The 26,008-nt window shown below is 42.6% G+C and overlaps 1 protein-coding gene across 4 annotated transcripts in view; it reads left to right on the top strand.

Moving 5' to 3' along the window:
- Nucleotides 1–25,715, top strand: part of CYRIA (CYFIP related Rac1 interactor A) — a 74,011-nt gene extending 48,296 nt beyond the window's left edge. For 3 of the 4 annotated variants that reach the window (XM_054023798.1, XM_054023799.1, XM_054023801.1), the window contains 9 exons: nucleotides 8,203–8,324; nucleotides 9,411–9,516; nucleotides 10,526–10,662; nucleotides 10,747–10,824; nucleotides 11,123–11,239; nucleotides 11,326–11,405; nucleotides 14,889–15,015; nucleotides 22,236–22,306; nucleotides 23,059–25,715. In XM_054023798.1, the coding sequence (XP_053879773.1) occupies nucleotides 8,203–8,324; nucleotides 9,411–9,516; nucleotides 10,526–10,662; nucleotides 10,747–10,824; nucleotides 11,123–11,239; nucleotides 11,326–11,405; nucleotides 14,889–15,015; nucleotides 22,236–22,306; nucleotides 23,059–23,122 (902 nt within the window). In that variant the 3' untranslated portion in view covers nucleotides 23,123–25,715. Of the gene's footprint in view, nucleotides 1–8,202; nucleotides 8,368–9,410; nucleotides 9,517–10,525; nucleotides 10,663–10,746; nucleotides 10,825–11,122; nucleotides 11,240–11,325; nucleotides 11,406–14,888; nucleotides 15,016–22,235; nucleotides 22,307–23,058 lie in introns of all 4 variants that reach the window. The other variant, XM_054023802.1, reaches the window with a different exon arrangement.
- The last annotated feature ends 293 nt before the right edge of the window (nucleotides 25,716–26,008 follow it).

Genomic DNA, 26,008 nt, shown 5'->3' with positions numbered 1-26,008 from the left:
GTACAATTTAAAATGCAAACACATTAAAGAAAGTTATTCATCATAATAAGCTTTATTTCCACCAAAAGAAGCAGATGGAACTATCCCACTGTAAGATTACTTCTGTTTTCAGACACTTTCTTCCTAGCCCAGTTGCTTGGCCTGTCTCCCTGCTGTTTATTGCCACTCCTCAGAATTCCCTAACCTGATCATGGGGATGAAGACTGAGCTGTGGAATGATGAAAGTAGAATGGCATACATGCAGTATTACTTGATAGGGCTGCTCCCCAGCTGTGCTCCTTAATTTGTCCCCATCTCTGCTTTAAGATGATGTGGCATCTTTTGGCTTGCCGGAGTAGTCCTGCCTGTAAACAGACTCAAGCCAACTACCACCTTAGCCTTTCTCTAGTCCCCTGGCCCACTCATTCCGGGGCCCTGGCAGATGTCATTGCTTCCACCAATGGATGTCTGCACCTGACATCTGCTTGGGTCCAAAAGACTGAAGCCCCTCTCTGGCAAACTACAAGTGGATCCCAAGAAAAAAAATTGCTTCTAGAGTTTAGGTGATGACCTGCGGTGCACATTGTTTTTGTAAGAATCTCTTCCCTCTCTGCTCACTGTTAGATGATGTAAAAGATCTGATAGAGAGGGAGAGTTGCAGATTAATGCACCTGAGGAGCAGAGCTTAATAGTTCAGCTCCTGAGGATGCCCTTTCCTCTGTTGGACTTCCTGTGGCTTGCTGAAGAGGAGTCCGAATGTGACAAACCTGAGCATGTTAGCTGCACCCTGCAAAGGTGGGGGGAGGCATTAGTTATGTGGGTGAAGACCACCACTAGAACATGGCTGGAGGTTAAACAATCTTGTACTAAATACACAGCCACTCCCAAATATGCTCTTAGAAAATGGGCTGACATCCAGGGGGAGGGTGAATCAAGACATGGGTTGAGGACAAATGGGTGAGCTGAGACTGTGTAAGGATGTGGGTGAGCAGCGAAGCATGCGGATAGGGAAGGGAGGGTGTTGTATGGAGACAAGAGGTTGTCCTGTGCTGAGGCATTAGTGAATGAAGGGCTCCCTAGAGTGTCTAGAAAGCAGCACATGGAGAGCTCTTGATATGCCAATGCCTCAGTGCAGGCATACTTTATGGCCGAAACGTGTTGTTACAGGTATTTCTACTAACAAAATATCTTAATCTGGCCCAGGTCTGAGTTCATGTTTTGTATGGGTGCTCTCAAATCATTGGATGTCTGCATTGCGAGTGGCTGTTATAATTGAAAGAGTTTGTTGTATAGCTGTGGAGTTTGTTGTGCTGTGAATTGTGTGGTAAGATCTGGGAATTAAGAATGGTTAGATAGGACTATTTGCTTAACTGATGATTTCCTTTATTACTTTTAAGCTGTTGTGTTAAGTGGGATGTGCATTTAAACATTAACTCTGTTAGTTAAGATTTTTGTTGACAACCAGAAGTACAAATAGGTTTCAGAAAATATGCACATATATCTAGGTAAATAAGGACAAGTTGGTTACTTACATTAATTTTCTCAGGGCTGCAAAGATTCCTTCCTTGTTCAGCAAAACACTTGCCACGTGACAAAGTTTTTCAGTTGTGTGACTATATATAAATAAAGTCAGTATTGGTTAGCTCAGTTCATTCAGTATTAAATACAATGTATAAAATAGGTCAAATGAGCTATCAGCTTTCTTAAACATTTTATATTCTTTTTACCAGATTCATGGATGAATCTTGGATAAATTTAGAGGACGGATAATCTGCATGTATATGTGTATGTATTTACAGGGTTTTATTCCAGGCACATATCACTGGTGTGCCAGGGCAGCTAGATCTCTACAAAGTGATGCTTCTCGTTAAAAGGGGCAGGGTTTTAGCTCAGCGCTTTCCTTTGTCGGGTTCTGTTTTCCTTACAATGATCAAAATGAAGTCCAACTGAGGCAAAAAATGTTATTTCAACCCTTGCATGGAATAACTGCTGTTCAGTAGCTTCCTTGGGTGTGAAGTTAATGTGCAGACAAATATACAGCACTCTGATTTGGGAACGCACTCTGGAGAATGTTACTTTAAAAAAAATGGTGTTTGGGGACAGCAAATTTTGTTTACTGCATTTTGTGACTTAGCAGGACACTGTACTCTTTTTCTTCATAACTACATGCTGAAATTTCAAAATGTAATCTCTGCATCAACTCAGAATATATATCTTTTTGTAATTTATCTTGCAATACTTCACTAGCCCTTGGGATATGTCAGCTGAAGAATCAGTGGGTATGTGAGATGATCTATCACTTCCTGTCATGGATGCAAAATGTCACACTGGATTGCAATCCCTAGTGATTTCTTTGGCAAACCAAACTTTTTGAAAGTAAATATAACTATGACCCACATGATTTGCTCCACCCTCTCCACTTCTAAACAGAGGTTACATGTGCAAATATTGGTCAAAAGTGGTGAAGAGACAGGGTAAGAGATCTGAGTGGCAAGAGAAGCCAAAGATCAGCATGGTTCTCTACTCTCCACCCTTCATGTGAACTGTCCATAGGTTGAGGTAGCTGGCTGTAGGGATGAGCTGCACGATCTTCTCCTAACAAAGTAGCATGTTACATGTTTATTAAATGCTGATTCTCCATAGCTGTTATTACTGGGTTGACCAGTAATTCTATAATTTGATACAGATTAATAGCAGGACATCTTCACTTTAGGATTTGAAAAATCCTACCATTTAATTTTCAATTAACAATACATAAGACTCCAGTCTACTTCCAACTGCTCTTTCTTTTCATCAGTTGAAGGATCTCACTTTTGTCTCAAACAACTATCACCAGCCTGCTCTCCATCTTTTTGTCCTTAGCGTTTCAAACTCTTTTGACATAAAATTCTTGTCTTTCTTACTAGGGCTATGTGGAAAAAATGAGCTGAGGACTCTTGAATATTTGTTTGAAAATTCTCACACACACACACACACACACACACACACACACACACACCCCTTTTTAATTCAAAATTTGTAAAATTTTGACTAGCTCTACTGTTGGCTGAAAAATAGGTGAGAAGGATGACAATCCTCAACTTTTTCTTTATCCAAATCTTGAAATTTCATCAATTTCAAAAATTTTGACCAGCTCCATTTTCTTACATTTCATCTATGGTGCTTAGGGATTTCGAGTACAGAAAAATCCTTTACCTCTCTAAACTTTTTTTTTTTTTTTTTTTTCATGTAACCAGCTGTGTGATCAGTGTAGTTTTTCTTTTGGTGTTTTCCTGCATTATCTTGACAAGAAAATATACTTCTGAGCTGGAGATGAAAGTAAGAGCTAAGGAGGTAATACTTTAAAATTGCCATTCTACTTTTCTGTAATATTGTCTTGTAAGCAAAGGGAGTTCTGTGTACACAGGAGTAGTTTTCCTGAGTTGGGCGGGTACTGTGGTGATCAGTGCCCTAAGAACCTAGACACATTTAAAAAAAAAAAAAAAAAAAGAAACTATACAGGCAAAAATCAAAGCTGTTAATCACTGCACATATCTCAATATAACAGCCGAGTAGATTCAGCAGCTTCCATCATCTTCTTTCACTCCAGACTTTGAAACCAAATAGTGCTCAAGACAGTCTCCCTCTCCAGCAAATGATATCCCACTTCGGGAAGCAAGTCTTATCTCCTGTGAGTGGGGGGGAATAATTTCAAAAGCCCTTCTGTAAGGGTAGGATGCAGACCAGATAAACGTAAGCCATATCACTTTGATAAAGGACTACCAGTATAATCTTACTTTACTTACAACAATAAAACAAATGAGCATTCTTCTTGAAGCACCAGGCATTGGTGATGCAGGCATTTTCATTCAAACAGGTTTGGATTTGGATTGATTAGACGCCTCCTATACTTCTTCCCCTTACCCCATCAAATTTTGTGTTGATAGAGTAAGTGATACAGAGACAGAATCTTTAACTCCCAATTGGTCATGTGAATCTTAGGCATCACAACTAATGAAAACTTTCATTAGCACTTATGGTGAATTCCATGATGTGCATTTTGTTAATTCAAGGGGCATTGTACTGTTTGGGTCTGACCATGTTTAAATTAATGGCTAGTAGACTGAATCCTGAGTACCTGAGGCTGTTCTCAGCAGGCGCTGAATTTTCTCTTTCTCTTAAAGGATTTACTGCCACAGTTTATTGCTGCCCATGGAGGCCCTTTTTCAGGGGTACAAAGAAAGCAGAAAAAAATATCTTGCTGGGAATACTTTGGAGTTTTCTTAAAGCAACAAAAACAGTCCATTTTGAACTTTGAAGGAGTTCTGTTTTATAGCAGCCTCACAAGTTATTTTGGAAGTTTTTTTTTCTTGAGCAGTTCTTCTCTTCCATGTACTACTTCTCTTCTCTCCCCCCCCCCCCCCCCCCAAAAAAAAAAAAACCTTTCACTTTCTAAAAGCAGGGGCACTTCCAAAACCACTTGGAACTAAATGTAAGTTAAATAGTGCCCTACAGAAATTGACGTTCCATTTTTGAACTATTGGGCAATATTTGTTCTCATTTCTATTCAGGTGGCTTTCAAAAATTATGATGAACTTTGGAACAACAGACCAGAGAATTTGGGGCTGTTAGTACAAATAACCATTTTATTCCCAAGAGATGCTAAACCTAAGACCAACGCTTTCAAACTAGATTGTCTCAGGTCTGTATTTAGGCACCTAAGTAATCAGCCTGGGTTTTTTTTCTTCCAGGCCAATTATAGTTGTGGGTGTTAGCATTTTTCAAAATCAAGCTGGCTGACTAGCTGCCTAAATGGGAATTTGTGCCTAATTTCAGACACTAGAGTCTGAAAATGATATCCAAGACCATTTTTATTCATATCCCAGTGATTTCAGAGCAAGAAAACAGTGGAGCTTGAATTCAATTCAATTAGAAAAGTTATTGGGTCTCAGTTAGATAGATCGTCAGCTAATTACAATTTGCAGAAATAGTCATAAAGCTTCCAAGGATCCCCTCTTCAGGCTGGCTAGCAACTTCACTGTGAAATCAGATATTGTCAGCTCCATTGCTCAAAGCATTTGCAACTTCCGGATGGAGAATCAAGTTTCCTGTTAAAACATGAATAGAGGCATCAACCATTGGAAGAAGTAGTAGATATCTATATTACATCATGTTCCAACTGTCTTAAGTTCTTAGAACTTATGCTCCTCCTATTCCCCTCAGATCTGCACAGTGAAGGCCTGAGAGCATGCGGATGATGAACAAGATTGACCAGGCCCTTTGCCTAGGCATCCACTTTTGCAACTTCACACTGAGGAATGCAGTTCTCCCATGAATCCTAGGTTCTGTTTCTTTGCAAGTGCAGTGCATCCAGGAAGTAATGTGGGTTGAGGTTGACACTCCCTTAATGGCCTATTGGGTACTTCTGCTCAGTGGAAGTACCCGGGCTACTTTAAGTTCAAGAAGTTGGCATGCGGGTGTTGTGAACTTCCTAGACTCTGAAAAAACAGGCATGCAAGTTCCTTTAACATACATAAAAGCGCTTTTAAGTAGCTATAATTTCTCCCTTAAGTGTTCCTTCACCCTTCCAAAAAAAAAAAAAAAAAAAATCCTCACCAAAGGTGCATTGGTCCTTGCCAAGACCAACAAGTTTAGAAGTGAAAGCTGCATTTGGAGTTGGAGCCAGAAAAAGTGAAACCACTGCCTTACTTTTTTGTAAACACATCCATGAAATGCCTTTGCTGAAAACATCAAAAAAAATTGTTCCTTGCACATGATCATACTCAGGAAATTTCAGGTGGCTTGGTTTCATTTTGACTAATTTAGAAGGTAGGAAACTCAATCTAGTTTATAAGGAAATTTTTGTTTAAATCTTAACCATGGAGAGATTAGCATCTCTACCTAATACTTTTTGGAAAAAAAATACATTGCATTTAATGGTGTTTGGAGTCCTCTTAAGTATAGTATTTGTTGTAACAAGTAATGCTGGGGGAGAGGGGTATTCAAGCTCAGAAAATACCTTTTGTCTAATTGCTTTTGATAAATGAGGGTGTAGAAACAATGTTGCTGTGATTTTAAGACATGACTACAGCATACATACTATATGTTTCATTCTATGCTGTTCTCTGTATTATCAGTGCTGGGTAATGAGCTATGTAGTAAGGGGCAGTGCTGACAAGATAGGCTCAAAGCAATTCCTTCAAGGCATTATGCTCCCTTAATGTTCGGGTCCGTCAAAGCCAGACAGGTGTGATGCTTTTGGAAGATATGATGCCTCACTTAGTGACATGCCAACATTAGTCTGCTTCAAGAGGAGACATTTTAACTTTCATTTGGCTTCATTTTCAACTCCTTGAAGAGGCCACCCAAGACCTCACGTTACCCCAGCCTCATTTGGCCCACATCACAAATTCTTAGGGACAGCAGGATATATTGATTGGCTTTATATCATCCTCATGGCATATAATTTTAGTGATATCCCAGGTAATTGCACCAGCTTCATCACAGAGCCAATCCTCTGTATATTTGATGGATAAGCAAGGCACTGCCTGACAGTGGTTTTTGCACAGCTAATGTTGATGCATACCTGGCAGTTGCTACATTTCCAGCAACTGCATGGTCTGAAACAGATCATTTGAATCAGGGATGTTAGACCCTGAGGAAACTGAGGGCAAGTTGGGTTTTTTTTCCCCTCTGTGAAGAAGGAGATGCAATGATTTCTTCCCTGGAACATCTGACTCCACTGTTAGTAGGAAAATGGCCTGGATTGTCCCTTCTGCTTCAGAGACCATTAAGACCCCATGGTAGGCATTTTGAGGAGTACCTCAAAGAGGCTGCTCTTACAGACAGGGTAAATGATGACCACTGTCTTGTTCATGACTAGCTGGTTGAATAACAACATCCTTGCAGCTCCCTATCTCTAACGGGGCTGACAAAGTATTTTCTCTCAAGGGGTTACACCAGTTGTTTTCCACCTTCCCCATGACAATTTGCTGGTGGAGGTTGTAAAAGGCAAAGCCGGCCACTTTGGAGGCTTTGATACAGGATTTACCAGTTGGTAGTGCTGGCAGTTCATATTAGGCAACCATCACTTGAAACTGGTGAAGAAGGTCTCACTTCCCTGTGTATTTTATTTTCCTCCAAGAGAGATGCAGTGAACTGTCAATGATAACCAGTGAGTGTATAGGCAACCAGACTTCAGATGCAGGTGTTTCAAGTGATGGTGATGTGTCACTGAGGGCAGTTGTATCTAGCATGGGTGCTTGTTGGCTCTCTTGGCTGTGTTCAGACTTTTACAGTAGAACCTCAGAGTTACGAACACCTTGGGAATGGAGGTTGTTCGTAACTCTGAAATGCTTGTAACTCTGAACAAAATATATTTATTTCAAAAGTTTACAGCTGAACATTAATTAATTAAAACTGTCTTAAGTCAAAGTCTTGTATTAAGTTAGGAAAGTAGAAGTGAATTATCTGGGCTGTCATGGTTGTCCTAAATAGAGGGGATTTCATGGATGGGGCTGTCTCCTGTTGCCCAGGACAGACAGATCTGGTTCTACCCTCAAGCTGCAAGGAGGCTGAAGTAGCCATTGTAATGGATTTGTGGACCTTATTACTCAAAGAAAGGAAACTTTCAGTTAAGCACAGTTAGGTTGTCCTAGTTTCTAATTTATTTACTTCTGAGAAATACCTCTAACTTTTTTCTATGCAATGTTGTTGTAGCCTTGTCAGTCTCAGCATGGTAGAGAGACAAGTTGGATGAGGGTATATCACTTATTGGACCAGCTTCTGTTGGTGAGAGACAAGTTCTCGAGCTTACACATGAAGAGCTGTTGTTAAAGTGTAAGCTTGAAAGCTTGTGTGTGTGTCTCTCTCTCTCTCTCCAACAGAATTTAGTCCAATGAGAGATTACCTCACCCACCTTGTCTCTCTAAATATTTTGAACATTTGAATGTACTGACTTGAGGAGTGGGGGGAGAATTGAGCAAAGACACTGGTTCTGATCTAAAGCCCACCAAAATCAACGGGAATTGACTTGAATCAGCTTTGGATCAGAGCCTGATTCTGATCTTTCTTTCTTTGATGTAAAGGAATAACTTCTTTTAAGTTAGTGGAGTCGTACCAGAATAAAATCAGAATCAATTATGACTGATCCAATTGGAGTTATCTCCATAAATGGAACTGAATTATGTTGACATTCATATTTCATTTGTAATGTGATGTGTATTTGCTTTTTATGTTTCTTAGATGCACAACCTACAGATGGAGAAAGGGAGGTATGGAATCAGATCAGTGCAGTTTTACAGGATTCTGAAAGCTTGCTTGCAGACCTTCAGGCTTACAAAGGAGCTGGACAAGAAATAAGAGATGTATGATAATATAGCAATGACATTTCTCTTGAAGAAACATCAAGTAATAGCCTGCAGTATTTATTTCTACTTTGCATGCCAGACAGTTCACAAAAGTTATTTATATTAAAAGTCCTCAGAAAAACTGTACTTATAAAATACAGTAGATATTTAGAATTAAATTACATTAACTCTTTCAATGATAGGTTCAGTACTGTCAGTGGTGTTTCATTTAAGCATCTTAATATTAATACAATTAAATACTGTACTTTGGTTCTCAGAAAACACATTTTATATACCTTTATGGGGGGGAAAATAAACATCCATATTTAGAAAAATATTTCAATATCATTAAGGCACTGTAAACATAAGAAAAATGCAAAATAGTTTCTGTTCTATGTAAGACTGTCAAATGACACCATAAAAATACACTGCAATTACAATTCTACATGTGTTCGTCTGAGGGAAAGCTTCTGAATTGCTACAATTATCTGCTAGCATTCAGAATTGTATCTGTCAGCTTTAGCTCTGACTTAACCTAGGGTGTTTGCCAAGATAGGTGTCTCGGTCTCTCTGATACAAGATCTTCATGATTATCATTAGTAAGAGCAATTGGTCACTTAACAGCCGAAACCTACTACTAAAGTAGTGACAGAACTCCCATTCACTGTGAAGGGACCAAGCTTTGACCCTGTAAACCCTTTTCAGTGTGAGTGTAGTACAAATGGCCTTCATTAATGTTTCTGCTATGGATACTTTGACCTAAAAGATGATTCTGAAGCATGCTCCTGTATGTGGGTGCTGCACTTTGAATAAATAGTTTTAAAATAGTTCCCAGGACTGCATTAAATGTTGTTGTTTCTATCACAGCTGAAACAGATGCCTTGATATTTTTGGTTGGCTCTTTTTTAAAAAGCCCTTGATCTTGTATTTTTGTCTTTTTCTTCATTTCATTTAACAGCTTTTTTTCTTACAATTGTTCTAGATTTTTTTTTCAAGAAATATTTTAAACTACCATACTGGCAATCTTCCTATATCTATACATCTACAAAAGCCTGGTTCTTTACTCCAGTGTCATATATATTTACAATAATATTGTCATTGCAGGCAATACAAAACCCAAATGATATCCAACTTCAAGAAAAAGCTTGGAATTCAGTGTGTCCTCTGGTTCTGAGGCTGAAGCAGTTTTATGAGTTTTCACTCAGACTAGGTGAGTGCCTCATATATTTGTTTTAACCGATAATTTTTTCATATACAGATATGCAAAGCTTCTCTTTTTCTGAAAGCTTAGAGCGTTTCACAGTAAAACGTTGTACTATTAATTTGACTACAGTGCCTAGCTTTCTCTCTTCTGGGAAGCCTGTAGGTTCTATTTGCACAGATCTGAACATAAATTTATCCTGATGTAATTTTGGGAAGTTATTAAAAGCAGCATGAAGCTATATGCTTTAACATTTAGGGTTCTGGCCAGCCCTTGAGTATGTTTTCACTATGCGTACTGGTCAATTTCCTGAGCTAAGGGAGAGCATCTAGAAAGAGCTGGGAAAGAGGGTCTGGGTTAGGACTCCTGAGTGGAATGGGGAACAAGTATAGAGAACCTTCAGGTCCACCTGGCTGAGCTTTCCCCTCCCAAAGCCTTTGTAGGAGATTATCCCTGCATCCTGTATTGCCAGGTCCCTCACTCTGCATTTGTCATCCTCATGTTGGACCCCAGTGGCATCGGTGACGAAGGTTGGATTCTTTTTGGCAGAGGTCCCAGAAGCATCTTCATATGGAAGTGGAGCGGAGTGACCATTAGGGGAAGTAAGGTGGATGAAGAGTCTGAGAGACTGGATGCAATAGATCTTTTTTTAGCATTTGTGTGTGGGAAGGACTGTCAAAGAATTAGGGATGTGGAAGGTTTCTTTTGAGAGAGAAGAACAGGATGATGTGAAGAACTGGGAGTGATGGCCGAGAGTGAGGAGACAGGTTTTTTGTTTTTTGACCCCACCCCCATCCCTCATTTTAGAATCCTATGGACAATTACTAATTATGTCCTTAGAGCTCCGCAGGTTACAGAGGGCCTTTCTTCTTGACAAATTCTTATTTAGAAATCAAGTTTGTTACAAAAATAGCTATACATATGGCATAAAGCATCAAGGTACAAATTGACATTGTATCAAAAATGCAGAAGCCATGACTTACTACACAATATTTTGTGTGATTTTTATCTTCCTTAGAGAAAGCACTACAGAGCTTATTGGAATCATTGACCTGTCCACCCTATACTCCAACTCAACACCTGGAACGAGAACAGGCTTTAGCCAAGGAGTTTGCAGAAATCTTACATTTTACTCTCCGCTTTGATGAACTTAAGGTTAGAAATATTTTTTAAATATACACTGAAACATTTCCTTGCATTTTGAAGTGTTTTGAATACTGATTCTTTTTATCCATTAAGATGAGAAATCCAGCCATTCAAAATGACTTCAGTTACTACAGACGGACAATATATCGCAACAGAATAAACAATATGCATGTAAGTAAATGGAACTTGGACATTTTGTTTCCACTCTGGAGTTTATGGATGTGCGATCCCACCCCTGGTGGTAATGTTTTTTTGCATTGGTTTACAAGCTGCCTACATTAAAGACCATATTGTCAACTCCTTACATTGGTGAGCAGTTAATCAGACAAGTTGTACTATTGACTGCAATGGGACTACTCATGTAAATAACGGCTCACCAGTGAGTACGCAGTTTATCTGTTTCTCCCTGCTGGTAACATTTTGAAAGGAGTGTCATTTATTAACTACTTTTTCTTCATATTTTCATCAGATAGACATTGAGAATGAAGTAAATAATGAAATGGCCAACAGAATGTCTCTATTTTATGCAGAAGCCACACCAATGCTGAAAACACTCAGCAATGCCACAACACACTTTGTATCAGAAGTAAGTGATAGAAAATAGTGCAAAAAATCTTAATATTTAGTTGTATAAGTTGGTTTAATGATCATGGTTGTGTTTAACTTTTCTAGAACAAAACCCTACCGATTGAGAATACAACAGACTGTTTAAGTACTATGGCTAGTGTATGTAAAGTCATGTTGGAAACACCGTAAGTTATTGATCAGTTCAATTTTTTTTTTTTTTTTTTGGTCTGTTTCAGTAGCCATCTAGCATGTGAGCAGTTTTTGCAAACTAAGTCTAGTATGTATCCCTTAAATTAAAATATCTTTCTAATATCTTAGATTTTTATAGAACAACCAGCCTGGTAGTTGCTCTATAAAAATCTAAGATAGATATTTTAATTTAAGGCCTACATACTAGACTTATGAGTAGTCAAAGAACTAACGTAAGAAGTCCATGCCTTCTATCTTGACTAGTATGAATATTTTTCATTAATAAATTAACAGTTTTGCCCAGGGAGGTTCACAACATAAGGCTCTGATTCGGAAGAGTGTTAGAATTGGTACGTAGACTTCAGTGGGATTACTTGCATCCATAAAGCTATGCACACACTCTGTGTTTTGCTGGATTGGGGGTCTAATTTCTTAGAAGATCCCCAAACAATTGTACATGGGGTAATCTTCCTGTAGTTGATATCACAAAACCAGATACTTCAATCTGAGCTATGTCATTTTTATAGACAAACTGGTGGGAACAAAGATAGTCTTTTTGGGTGGTGAGGGTTTTTGTTTGTTTGTTTCTGAAAATACTGGAGGTTCTGGAGAAGTATATATTTTATTGATCAGGGAACTTGTTTAAATTTAATTCTATTTTGCTGTAAACCCGCCAATGGAGAGAGTTTTCACTCAGTTGTGATGTTTGGCCAAATCTACCTTCACTGCAACAGTTTATATATAAAGTTTATCTAAATAGCTAGAACTGCAACAAAAAAAGAAACGTCAAAATGCTCCTCTGCTTCGATGTCATAACACAGCAGTTTTTGTAGGCCATGGCTTACCAGGTTGATCCTAGTCATTTGTTACTCTGTGCTCCCTTCCCAATTTGTTTGTATCCATTTCCTATTCAGATTAAGGAAACTCTTGGAGGTAGAGGCCATCTTCTCATTATATGCTTGTACAATGCCTAGTACCATGGGTTTTGTCCTATAGGCATTACCACAATATAAACATCAAATACTATCAGTGCCCCCGTTGTAGAAGAGAGGGATGTAAGTAACAGAATAACTGATTATTTCCCAAGAACAGAACCCCGTTGTACGTTAGCAAGGAGTACATGTGTCCAATGTTCTGCAAACGTTAATTCAATCCTCATAATACAGCTGTGATCTCCTAGATTAATATTTTCACATTGGGAAAGTGTGGCTGCAAAAGAAAATGTCTAAAGCCATATAGGGAGTTGGTATTCGTGCTGAGAATCCTTCTGCTCGGTTTCTGTACTCGGCTGACAAGAACAGAGGGAGAGTATACTAAAATGACAAAAGGAACGTAGACTATATTGTCTTTACCTTTTAACTCAAATGCCCTTACTCCTTTAGAAAGGGACTATTACTAATTTTACTGGGTCCAAGGGATTTCTTTAAATAAAATAAGCTAAAGATTGTGTAATGAGGAAGCCACTGTTTGTTTTTTGGCTTTTTTTAATTGTAGTCTAGTTTTAGTTATTTTGTACAATCCATCTTTATGAAAGGAATCCCTTAATTTTACTTACTGTTATGGCTTCTGCTGCAGTTTATCTACTAGTTCTAAAATGTCCTAGCATGATGCTTCTAAACAGATGGTGGGAGGAGGGGAGGAGATATTGAAGGTCAAAGAAGGTAGTAGTAGTACATCTCCAGTGAACTCTCATTTACCCTAACATTCCAGGAGCTATGACATACTAAAAATTATCATCGTCCTAGGAATTGAATTAACAAAGCCTTAAATATGATAAAATGTAAGATACAATATTTTATTCTTACTGATGGTGAAAAAAATCTGGTGACCTTTTTAAATTCATCCTCCCTCTGCTCCATATTTCATATATTAGTGACCCTTAATCTTAGCTAAGGGTTGTGGTGGATTCTCCATCACTGACAATTTTTAAATCAAGATTGGATGTTTTTTCTAAAAAAGATGCTCTAGAAATTATAGTTAAACTTCTTCTTCGTTCAGAAGAGAGCAATGAAAAGTGACTTATTTTGGGTGATTCAATTTTTGGTTGTCCATCTTGACATCTGATAGGAAGCTGATTTACATAAGTGTTAAGCATCTGCTTCTTTATTTTGAGTGCATCAAATTTTTTGTACCCATCTTGACACCTTAATCAGTCGCCTTTCAAAATGTAGGCCCATGCACTTACAAAAAGTTAGCATAATTAAGGAAAATTTAAGGAATTAAAATCATTCAGTTAGAGTGGCTAATACGTGTAATGGAATTCCAGTTGATAAGCTTAAAGGGGTGTTTGGTTTGTGTTTGCTGGCCACTCGGGGTCAGGAGCAGATGTTTTCACTGATAATATGCCTATCCCTAGATCGACTAGTTACTGTTTGCAAGAGATTGTATTGCCATCCTGGTACAACTGTTTTTTTTAAAGACAATAAAATAAGGAATAGGACATTTTTCAGAATTGCACAGCCTTGTCCTGTCTGCTTCCAATGAAGTCAGTGGTAAAACTTATATGAAGCAGAGTTAGGCAAATGCTGATTGCTTTTGAAAATACCACCTAAAAACTTTGTAAAAAGCATAATTTTAACATTGTTTTTTAAATCATAAAGGAGACAACTGAATAGTTATCAGACATTTCCAGATATAAGTGTTCATAGCCTGTTTGATTATATGCTATTATTGTGACTACATTATTTAAACAAGAGAAAATAGAGTTCAGGAATTCAAAGTAAAGGAAGTTAAAGTACAGCTTCTAATTTTTGGAAATTAACAAGGTTCACCATTCTCCTATTGCTGACTTTCATTTAAGAAATCAGCAGAAAAGTCGTCAATTAAAACAATAAAAGAGTTAATCTGAACCTCTGATGTAGGAAGGTAGTTGAGAAATATAACACAGACTAGTCTCAGGCCTCTTTTCTGCTCAATTCATTTTTCACCTCCCTGATGATAATTTCAAGGAGTAACTGTTGTAATGACTGTTCAACTTTGCCATCCACATACTGAGGCTACCATTTAAAAGGCAAATAAAATCTTGGTAGGAATGTTACCTGTTCACTACTCCTATTTAAACAGAAGTAGCCTTACTGTGAGTTCCTATTGTTTTGGTGTTCTAATAGTGAATAATGAGCATTGTCTACCTTTATAACCTTCCATATATGTGGAGACCTCCAGTAAATGTCTAAAATTCATGCTTTGATAGAGGCGATAATATAATCTTTGAAGAGGTAGTGGACGATTTTACCGTACCATCAGTTGCTTTCTGACACTCTCTCTCTCTCTCTCTCAACTGCCAAGTTGATTCAAGGATCATTACTGGTGTTAGTTTCCTTAAAAGCTTATTGATTTACACTTTTAATGCTATTATATCAGATTTGGGATTTCCGTGCACTAATACTCTAGTTTGAGAATAAAGTTCTTATGTGAAACACATGAAAGAATAAAATTGTGCTATGCAGAATCAGTCAAGAATTTATTTACTTATTTTCCAGAGAATACAGAAGTCGGTTCACCAGTGAAAACACTCTTATGTTCTGCATGAGAGTAATGGTAGGCGTTATTATTCTCTATGATCACGTTCATCCTGTGGGAGCTTTTTCTAAGACATCAAAGATTGACGTAAGCATAATTTACAAGGAAGATTTTTTTAATGCTCTGTACATTTGCAAAATATTTTTCTATAGATTTCTTCCATAGAAGTTTAGGCTTTTATACAAATCATTTTCAATTGTTTTTGAATCTTGTATCAGACGTTGGTGCTCATTTGTCTTGTATGAAGCCAATTCTGTTGCTTTACTAGCTGTTCTATTACAGTAAAATTGCAGTGTCGGCATTCTGGGATAAACTAACCTTGTAATTTGTCAGTTCTAAAACTCTCACTTTTTGGACATGTTTCTAATCTAAATAACCAGCTATTTTGTGTGGTTACTATTTTGTCTGAGACCCAAACTAAGCCTAAAGTTTATCTGTTTAATGCTGACTGAGAGGTTTTAGCTTAAGTTTTGGTGAACATAGTCATGAAGTGAAATCAACCTTTAATGTCTTGCATACATACAGGAAAAAGTGCCTACCTATTTACCCAAGGTGCTTTTGACAAACGTAAATCTACAATCAGTTAAACAGCTTACCTTCAACAAAACTAAACTGCAAGTGACCAAAGAAAAAAAGTTCAAGTGATTGCTCATGTGTATTCCACAGTGGCTGTGCGTGCTCGCCACGTGCACCGATGCTGGAGGTTTTTTCCCCTGGCAATGCCCCTGGGGAGGTGCCCCGGTGACCCCTGGAGTGGTGCTTCCATGGCACAGTATAAGGGGCGCTCATCCCCAAAACTGCTTGTTCGTTCAGTGTATGGTACCTGTAGTTAGTTAGCTTAATTAGTTTAGTTTAGCTAGAGTGCCCGGGCTGGGGCATGTCCCGTGCCCTGGGTTTTAAGTTGTGTGACGCTTGTTGGCGATCTATGCCAGTGTGTGATCAGCACGTGGACTGTTGACTCTGTTTGGGGGAAACCCATCTCCGCGATCGCTGCAAGATTTGCAAGTCGTTTAAGCCTCGGACCAAGAGAGAAAGGGACATTAGGTTCTGGGCTACTCTGATGGAATCGGCGCTGACCCCGCCTCCAGCACGCAGCTCTGTGTCGGCACCGCGGTGTGGATGCGTGGCAACCCTTCGGTGCCGTCAACTAGTCGGCGCCGCTCCTCGTCCACAGGACAAACCTGGGACAGAGGCTTGACACATGTTGGGCAGTCCTCGTTCCCCACTGGCCTCTAGGCCTCAGACTCAAGTAGAGTGGAGTAGCCCAGCCCATTCGGAGCAGGCCTCCCTGGATGTCCTGGATGCTTTCCACACCGGAGGCCCTGCAGGTGGCCCGGGATGTTGTGTCCATGCCAATACCGCCGATGTCAGCCCCGCGCTCGAGAGGCAAGCCGCCGCTGGGATCTCCGCAGTCGCCCCTGGCTCGGTAATGGTCTTGATCAAGGGAACGTTCCCAACATCATTCGCCCAGCGATGGTTCAAGGCAAAGTCCACGTTGATCACCCTCAACGCCCACCAGGCTGTCTGTTTGGGTTCCATATGACTGAGACTCTCGGCACCGCTCCGCCTCGAGGAGCGAACACTGACAGGACCGAGGGAGATGACGCCAAAGGTCCTAGTCTCGAAGGGGCTATTGCAGCTGGTCACTGCACGAACGTCAATGTCGTTCCCGCTCCAGGACCCCGCCACGGCACCGCATCCACAGCCCCGGTCATTGATCGCCGGTGTCTCACCATTGCAGGTCCACCCACCGGAGCCGATCGTGGAGCAGCTGTTATCAATGGTACCAGTCCTCCACGTCAGGACTGCGGTCCCGTGGTCGGCATCACTCCCAGCACCGCTGCTCCTCTCGGCCCAGGGACAGCGGCAGGTCATATGTCAGCCCAGCCTCCCTTCATAGTCATCCATTGATGGGCCAGGCTAGCCAGGCCGAACAGCCAGCTCCGCCGGTGCCACAGTAGATGCAGTGGCACCAGGCCCCGTGGCCAGCCCAATGGTACCAGTGGGCACCGTGGCCCCTGATGCAGTCCTCAGTGGGCTTGCTCGGTGGCCAGAACCTCAGAAGGACCATTGGCCTCCCTCACCAGACCTCTGAGGAAGGAGTAAGTGGGACGTACATCCTTGGCACCGTGCCCGGAGACCGACCAGGTGGTGGACCCTCCAGTGGACACACAAAGTATTGCGCCAGCCTCCTTATCCTCCCCAGATGAGGCGATTACAACCCCTCCTCCCTCCGTCCCGCAGGAGGACTTTAGGGTCCACCAGGAACTCTTAAAAAGGCCTCAACCTCCAACCAGAGGAGATGGAGGAGCCCTCGGACTCCCTGTTTAATGTACTGTCCTCCTCGGCACCGGGCAGGGTGGCCTTGCCTCTCCACAAAGGGGTGGCGAAAATTTCAAATGCCCTGTGGCAATCCCCGGCCTCACTGGCCCCCATTTCTAAGAGAGCGGAACACAAGTATTTTGTACCCACCAAGAGGCATTAATACTTAATCACCCACCCTGTTCCTAACTCCCTGGTGGTCGAATCGGTCAGCCACAGGGAACAGCAGGGCCAACCAGCCACTACCCCAAAAAATAAAGATTCAAGGAGGCTGGACTCATTTGGAAGGAAAATGCATTTGTCCTTAAGTTTCCAGTTATGGGTGGTGAACCACTAGACTCTCCTGGGCCAGTATGAGTTCAATCTGTGGGGCTCCCTGCCCAAGTTCGAGGACTCCCTCCAGGAGCGCGACAGGAAGGAGTTCAAAGCGCGCTGGTGGAGGAGGGCACAGCGGCTGCCAGGGCAACCCTGCAGGCAGCTTTGGATGCAGTGGGCATGGCCACGTGGTCCATGATCTCTGTGGTGTCCATGAGAAGGGCGTGATGGATCCTGCTCTCTGGGCTCTCCAGCGAGGCGCAGACCTCCCTGCAGGACCCCCCCCCCCCCCATTTGATGGCAAAGCTCCGTTTGTGGAACAAACAGATACAAAGCTGCATGGCCGGAAAGACTCCCGCACAATTCTCCAGACTCTGGGTCTCTATTTTCCGGCTCCGGCTAAACCTAAGTTCAAGCCGCAGCAGACTCCCGCTCAGGCCACCCATCAAAATACAAGACCGCTTATAAGAAGTCACAGGACTATAAGAGGAACCCACAGAGGCAGTCTCGGCCTGCCCCCCAGACTGGGTCCTCCAAGGGCAAGCAAGCAAGCAGGGAAAAGGTGGTTTTGACGGGACACCCAGGGGCGCCCTGCCAGTTATCAGGGATCCACCCTCAATAAAGCTTCCCTTCTCCAATCGGTTGTGTTTCTTTCTCCTGGAGTGGTCGCGGCTGACCTCAGACCGATGGGTCCTCAACACCATCTACTAGGGCTACACCCTCCAGTTTACTTCCTCCCTGCCAACCCCCCCCCTTTCCCCCTCCCTCCTGGGGGAACCCTCGCATGAGGCTCCGCTTGAGCAGGAGGTGGGCGGTTCCTGGGAAGCAGTACTGGGGAAGTTCAAAGGCAAGGGGTACTACTCCTGCTATTTCCTTATCCCAAAGGCTGAAGGGGGGCTCAGGCCCACCTTGGACCAGCGAAGCCTGAACCCAGTATATGGTGAACCTCAAGTTCCGCACGGTCTCCCTGGCCTCCGTGATTCCCTCCCTGGATCCCAGGGACTGGTATGCCACCCTCGATCTGCAGGACGTGTACTTCCACATTCACATATTCAAGGGGCACAAATGCTTCCTCCATTTCATGGTGGGGCGGGAACACTACCAATTTACGGTCCTCCCCTTTGGCCTGTCCACTGCCCCCAGGGTATTCACAAAATGTATGTCGGTAGTGGTGTCCTACCTCAGGCACCAGGGGGTCCAGATCTTCCCCTATCTGGATGACTAGTTGGTCAAGGGCAGCTCCCGGCTGCAGGTGCGGGATCACATGGTGCTCCCTCTGTCCACATGCACCACTTTGGGCCTGTTGGTAAACAACACCAAGTCCACATTAGTCCCGATACAATGCATAGAGTTTATCAGGGCGGTCCTGGACGCCTCGTCGGCCAGAGCCTCTCTCCCACTGGACAGGTTTGAGACCCTGAAGGGGCTCATCTACATAGTCACAAGGTTTCTGGTGACAACAGCCAGAGCGTGCCTCCAGCTCTTGTCACATGTCGGCGTGAACGTATGTGGTCCGTCACACCAGACTCAGGATGAGGCCCCTCCAGCTCTGGTTGGCCTCGGAGTTCTTCCAGGCCAGGGGCAGGATGGACAAAGTCCTCATGGTGCCCGAGCCAGTGATCACCTCCCTACGGTGGTGGTCGTCCCTGAGAAATATGCTCCAACGGTTCCGGTTCAGAGGCAGGACGCCGTCGCTGGAACTGGTGTCCGATGCATCGGACCTGGAATGGGAGGGGTCCATGTGGGGAAAGTTCAGACCCAAGGTCTGTGGTCAGCACAGGATCTGACCTTCCACATAAACGTCAAGGAGCTCAGGGCAGTACGGCTGGTGTGCATGGCCTTCCACTCGCACCCGGAGGGCCAGGTGGTCAGGGTCCTCACAGACAACACGGCCTCGATGTTCTACATCAACAGGCAAGGTGGGGCCCAATCCTTCTGCCTTCTGCCGTGAAGCCCTCAGGCTGTGGGACTTCTGTATAGCCCACGACATCTGCCTACGGGCCTTCCATCTGCCAGGTGCCCGGAACGCATGGGCAGATCGCTTGAGCAGGGACTTCTCCTCTCAGCACAAGTGGTCTCTCCACCCAGAGGCGGTGCACAGACCTTTTCAGAGCCGTCGCTGTCCCTGGTTCTGCTCTGGGGAGGGCTGGGGCGGGGTGCTATCTCCGATGCCTTCCTCCTGTCCTGGTCAAGCCAGTTTCTCTATGCCTTTCCCCCATTCCCACTGATTGGCAAGGTCCTGGAAAAGATAAAGACGGACAAGGACCGGGTCCTTCTGATTGCCCCGGCATGGTCCAGGCAGCATTGGTACGGGACCCTCACAGGCCTGGTAGTCGCCCCCCGTGGCCATTGCCATCCTGCCCGGATCTGTTCTCCCAGGACCAGGGCCACCGCCTCCACCCCAACCTAGCGGCACTCCACCTCACAGCATGGCTGCTAGATGGTTAGGTAGGGAGTAAAGGATATGCTTGGAAGGGGTTCAGCACATCCTCCTAGAAAGCAGGTGGCCCGCGCCGAGCCTACTTGGCAAAATGGTCTCGGTTTTCCAGATGGGTGGACAAGTGGGGCGTTTCCCCGATGGCCACCCCAATCCAGCTTATTCTGGACTACCTTCTTCACCTTAGAGCCCAGGGCCTGGCGCCCTCATCAATCAAGGTGCACCTGTCGGCCATATCGGCCTTCCATCTGCCGGTGCAGGGCCACACAGTATTCTCCTATGCTATGACTAGCCTATTCTTTAAGGGGTTGGATTGTCTCTTCCCATATGTTAGGCCCCTGGTCCCGCAGTGGGACCTAAACCTGCTGTCTCATGGGGGCCCCCGTTTGAGCCGCTAGCCACGTGCTCCTGGTCACAGCTCTCATGGAAGGTGGCCTTCCTGGTTGCAATCACGTCGGCTAAGCGGGTCTTGGAACTCAGGGCCCCGACCTCCGAGCCCCCGTACATGGTGTTTCATAAAGATAAGGTTCAGCTCCACCCACACGCTTCTTTCCTCCCGCAAGTGGTCTCTATCACATGGGTCAGGACATTTTTCTGCCAGTCCTCTGCCCCAAGCCCCATGCATCCAGTGAGGAGCACCGCCTCCACACGCTGGATGTGAGATGGGCTCTGGCTTTTTACCTGGAGCAGACTAATCCGTTCAGAAGGTCCTCGCAACTGTTCATCGCCTCAGCCGAGTGCGTGAAAGGTCAGCCGATCTCCACTCAGCGGCTCTCCAACTGGATCACCTCTTGCATCTGTACCTGTTATAACCTGGCGGGAATCCCTGCGCCACCAATTGTGAAGGCGCACTCGACTAGGGTGCAGTCCTTGTCTGCTGCCTTTTTGGCCCATGTCCCCATTCAGGACATTTGTAGGGCTGCCATGTGGTCTTCAGTTCACACATTCACCTCACATTATGTGATTGTGTCTCAGACCAGGGAGGATGCCAGGTTCGGCAGGACCGTTCCCCGTCCCGAGAGTTTGTGAACTCCTTCCCACCTCCAGCAGATATAGCTTGGAATCACCTATTGTGGAATACACATGAGCAATCACTCCAAGAAGAAAAGACTGTTACCTTTTCCGTAACTGGTGTTTTTCGAGATGTGTTGCTTGTCTATTCCACATCCTGCCCTCCTTCCCCTCTGTCGGAGTTGTCTGGCAAGAAGGAACTGAGGGTGGGCTGAGCGCGCAGGGCCCCTTATACCACACCATAGAGGCGCCACTCCGGGGGTCACTGGTGCGCTCCCCTACGGGTGCTGCTGGGGGAAGAAAAAACTTCCGGACCAGTGCACGTGGCGAGCACGCACACCTGTTGTGGAATAGACAGGAGCAACACATCTCGAAGAACACCAGTTAGCGAAAAAAAGACAGTTACCTTTTCCATAACAGCTTTCCTTCCCACATATGAACAACTGACCACTTTCAAAAAAAATTTGTGCATCTGTTTTTATAGTAATATTAGCTTTCATAATAATTTCATCTGTAGATCTCAAAGCACGTTACAAAGACTCTTTCACTGACTCCATATTACAGTGGGGAAATTGAGGCACATATAGGCAAATTGATTTTCTCAAGGTCAGTGGTGGAAGTGGGACCAGGTTTCCTGATTCCAATATCTTACCCAATAGACCATGCTGCCACAGAAATAAAACACTTGAAATCTTGCCAAAAGCCCAGTTGTATATGATAGCTTTCCTAATCTATATGATGATTGTTTCACAATGCTGTTATCAAATGAATGGGGATCATTTGCTTGGCACTTTAAACTTGGATTACAATACATAATATAACAGTGTAGGTAGCTAGATACAAAGTAAAAAGGAATTGGCAGACAGGAGATACTCAAGTCAGATTTTAGCGTGTGCAAAGGGGACCCAAATCTTAATTTCAAGTGTACAGTGCAAGTCCTAGTATGAATACTTCCAGTATTTCAGACTGGTCTATTCAAATGAAGGGTCAGTTTTCTGCAGAAGACAATTCTCCTCTCCTCTTCTCTCCAAGCCAGCAATCTCTTGGAAGTTTTGGCACCACCCTTGCCCATTTATTAATATAATGACATTTTACTGTTCATGCTCACTGGCTGTATGAGACATATTTGGAAATAAAGCTGACCTGTATTGGTTAGGTTTTTATCTGTTTTCATATACTGCAAATTCTATATTGTTCAATAGTCCTATGCTTCTGTTTCTAGATGAAGGGGTACATAAAAGTTTTAAAGGAACAGCCTCCTGATACCGTGGAAGGCCTTCTGAATGCTCTCAGGTATGTATGGGAGTAGAGAGAAGAGTATGGTGTGAGGTGCTCAGGCTATATGGTAAGGGGGCAGGGAGGCATGCACATATCTAAGGTAAGTAGATGTACTAAACTAGGGGTCGGCAACCTTTCAGAAGTGGTGTGCTGAGTCTTCATTTATTCACTCTAATTTAAGGTTTCACGTGCCAGTAATACATTTTAACATTTTTAGAAGGTCTCTTTCTATAAGTTTTATAATATATAACTAAACTATTGTTGTGTGTAAAGTAAACAAGGTTTTTAAAATGTTTAAGAAGCTTCATTTAAAATTAAAATGCAGAGCCCCCCGAACTGGTGGCCAGGACCCAGGCAGTGCGAATGCCACTGAAAATCAGCTCGCGTGCTGCATTTGGCACACGTGTAAATGAAGATTCCAAAAGAGCCGAATATATTTTGATTATTTCTTAGCAAAATTAATGAGATTGTTTTGAGATTTGTAATGGAGATGAAATGGATGAATGATAACGGAACCACTGACTGTCTTCTATGAAAGTGTTAATATCAAACCATACAATTACACCTTCCATTTTAGAGTTATGTTCCCAGCAGTAGCTTTGTTTTCCATAGGGAAAGTGAGGAAACCATGTTTAATAAACATAAACCTACTACATTTTGTAAAACTTCATATTAATTTGCAGAACAGCTAACAAAGCTTTGAGGATATCCTAATTCATGTTCATTATTTGTATATTACGCTTTCACTTTGTATTTATAATTCCTAGGTTCACTACAAAACACCTGAATGATGAATCTACTTCCAAGCAAATTCGAGCTATGCTTCAGTAGTTCCTTCTGAGACAAGTGGATCTATGTATTGATCACAGAAGATGTGTATGTTTACATAATTTAATACAGATTGGTGTTAATACTTGTGTGTATGTTCTTCACATCACTGAAATCTATGAATCTTTAGTCATAACATGACTGACTTTATATAGCACAATCTCTATTTACATGTTGGCCTTATCTTTTTACATTTTACTTCAGCTACATCTATAACCGTCTGTTGTTGTCTGTGTTTGTTTAATCCAAAAAAGCCGCCTCTTTCACAGAAGAAAGCAGTAGTAAGGACAAAATGGAGGTCAAAAAGACTAAACTCTAGGGGTGAAATCTTGCAGGAGAAATTGAATGTGAATTAAAAGTGAAATTGTCTCATTTCTTTTTTAGTGTGCTGTTGGAAATTTAGTTTTACATAAAGATCTCCATTGAATTTTTATGGAATGAAGGTCATTTGAATGTTCAGCACCATTGCATGAGACACAACATGTTTTGTATTAGGCAGAAGGAAAAGTGACCACCTACTGCTCATTCTTGCTTGGCTAATAACAGCCAACACATTCTCTTGCCAAAGACGACATTGTGTCTCTTTGGTTTATTATGTAACCCTTGCTGTTCCACAGTTGAGAAATTAATATCCTGTTTCAGGTTTAATGTATTTACTTATAAAATGCAGTTCAAGACTATCCTGAGATTCAGACAAGCTTGTATTTTTCTTATTCAGTAATACTCTTAGGCCTAATGCCTGAAGCTTGGAGAATAATGAGGAAGTACTAAAGCCTTGTGTAAATTAGAAAGCTTATGCCAGTTCCCCAAATGAAATCTAAGGGTCTGTCTACACTGAAATGAAACACCTGCAGCTGGCCCTGGTCAACTGACACGGTCTCAAAGGGCATGGGCTGCAGGCTATAAAATAGCAGTGTAGATGTTGGGTCTTGAGTTGGAGCCCAGGACCCTTCCCCCTTGCGGGGTCCCAAACCCTGGGTTCTAACCAGTGGTGTAGGCAGGTGGAGGGAACGGGGAGCGATACCAAAAAAAAAAAAAAAGCACCACCCGCTGCGGCACTTTTACTCACCTGGCAGCACTCCAGATCTTCGGCGGCGGGCCCTTAACTTGCTCCGGGGGTCTTCGGCGGCACTGAAGGACCCGCTGCCAAAGACCTGTGGAGCGAGTGAAGGTCCCACTACCGAAGACCTGGAGCGCCGCCGGGTGAGTAAAATAAAAGCGCCGCAGCTTTTTTAATTACTCCCCTGGGTGAGTACAAAGGCGCCAGGAAATTGACAAGGCACCACTTGTGCTCAGTGGGGGAGCCCCCCCCCGGCCCCCCAGCTACGCTACTGGTTCTAACCCAAGCCTGAACATCTACACTGCAATTTTAAAGCCCCAATCCCCACAACATGGGCCAGCCGCAGGTCTCTTATTGTAGTGTAGACATACCTTAAATGGGCAAAAAGCCTTTTTGCTGGTATAACTGTGTCTGTACTAGAGCCTTCTGCTGATGCAAAAACATTGTAAAGACACCCTCACCCCTAACTGACATTATTATACCAGCAAAAGTTTCTAGTGTAAACCTGGTCTCATTAGAGCAGGAGTGATATAAAGAGGGTTTGATGGTGTTTGGGAGTTGGGCTATTTGTAAACTTCCTTAAAATTAAACTCCTTTAGTACTTTTTATCAGCCAATACCATGTGAAAACTGAGAAGTTTCAGTTGCTTACTTAGCCGTTGTTTTCAAATGTGACTTATGCTTTCAAGAAGTTGAGTTCCTCACTGAGTTGCATTTGTTCTTAGTTTCTTCAGTCGAAGTAATAGAGGTCTTTTGCCAAAACCAGCAAAGTGCTCTTTTGAGTGTCTGAGTGACCTGCAGCAGCTGTGAATTTTCTAGCAGAGAGGATCACGTTTTCAAAAACATGCACTACATTTTGCATGCTTGGCTTACACGTTTGCATGTAAACTCTAAGGCATATGCATAAACCCTGATTTGTGTATCCGTATACATATTGGAGTTTTTGTGCAGTCACTGGAGTTTTCATGAATGCACTTCAGAAAATGTGGTCCTTTCATGTTTTGGAGGTATAACGCTGCACGCTAGAAACTGTACTGCACTGCTACAAAGCTACTTATCAATGTCAGTTCTTAGGTAGTATTTAGTTTGTAAGCTCTTGGGGTAGGGATTGCCTTCTGTTTTATATTTACACAGCACTTATTACTCTGAGGCCTCAATTCTGATTGGGGCCTCTAGAAGCTAATGTAGTACAGATAATAATGCTTCTGACTCTACTATACAGCTGCTGCCGAGTACTCAAATGTCATCAGAAACAGTTTAATATAGGGATACTTACCAAATGTAAAAAAGTACTTTCACCATTGTCAGCTAAATGGACTACAGATTCTTAGTGGATCTGGTAGATTCTTTATTCGCTAAATTTCCTAAAGTTAATACTTGCCGAAAGAGGAGAGCTGTGTAATAAAAATGTAAACCTGAAAGCATTCTTAAAGTTGTCATGTGCTGTTTGCAAATGTCCATGCATTTCTTTGCCTGGTGTGACGGGATTATTTTGTACAGAAGTTTGTATGAAATAATAAAAAGTTTGGTACATTCACAGCATTTGGATGGTCTGTATTTATACAGTGGGTAATAAGAAAGGAGGGTATGGATTGACATTTATAAATTGGGTATATTTGGGGATATTGAATGGAACTTTCAAATGTTATACTTCTTTATACCAGTAATATTACAGATACTACAGTTGTTAGACACTTGAACAGCTCTGCTGGTTGAATGTATCCTATATAATTACTCTTGGAGAAATTCTGCACCATTGCACAAAGTAGAATTTGCACAGAAATTAGTATTATGCTCAGAATTTCCTCCCCTTCCCTGCGTTCCCCCCCC

This window comes from Malaclemys terrapin, chromosome 3, assembly GCF_027887155.1.
Source record: "Malaclemys terrapin pileata isolate rMalTer1 chromosome 3, rMalTer1.hap1, whole genome shotgun sequence".
NCBI lineage: Eukaryota > Metazoa > Chordata > Testudines > Emydidae > Malaclemys > Malaclemys terrapin.
The sequence above is the reverse complement of the archived record's forward strand: the minus strand, read 5'-3'. Positions and strand labels throughout refer to the sequence as shown.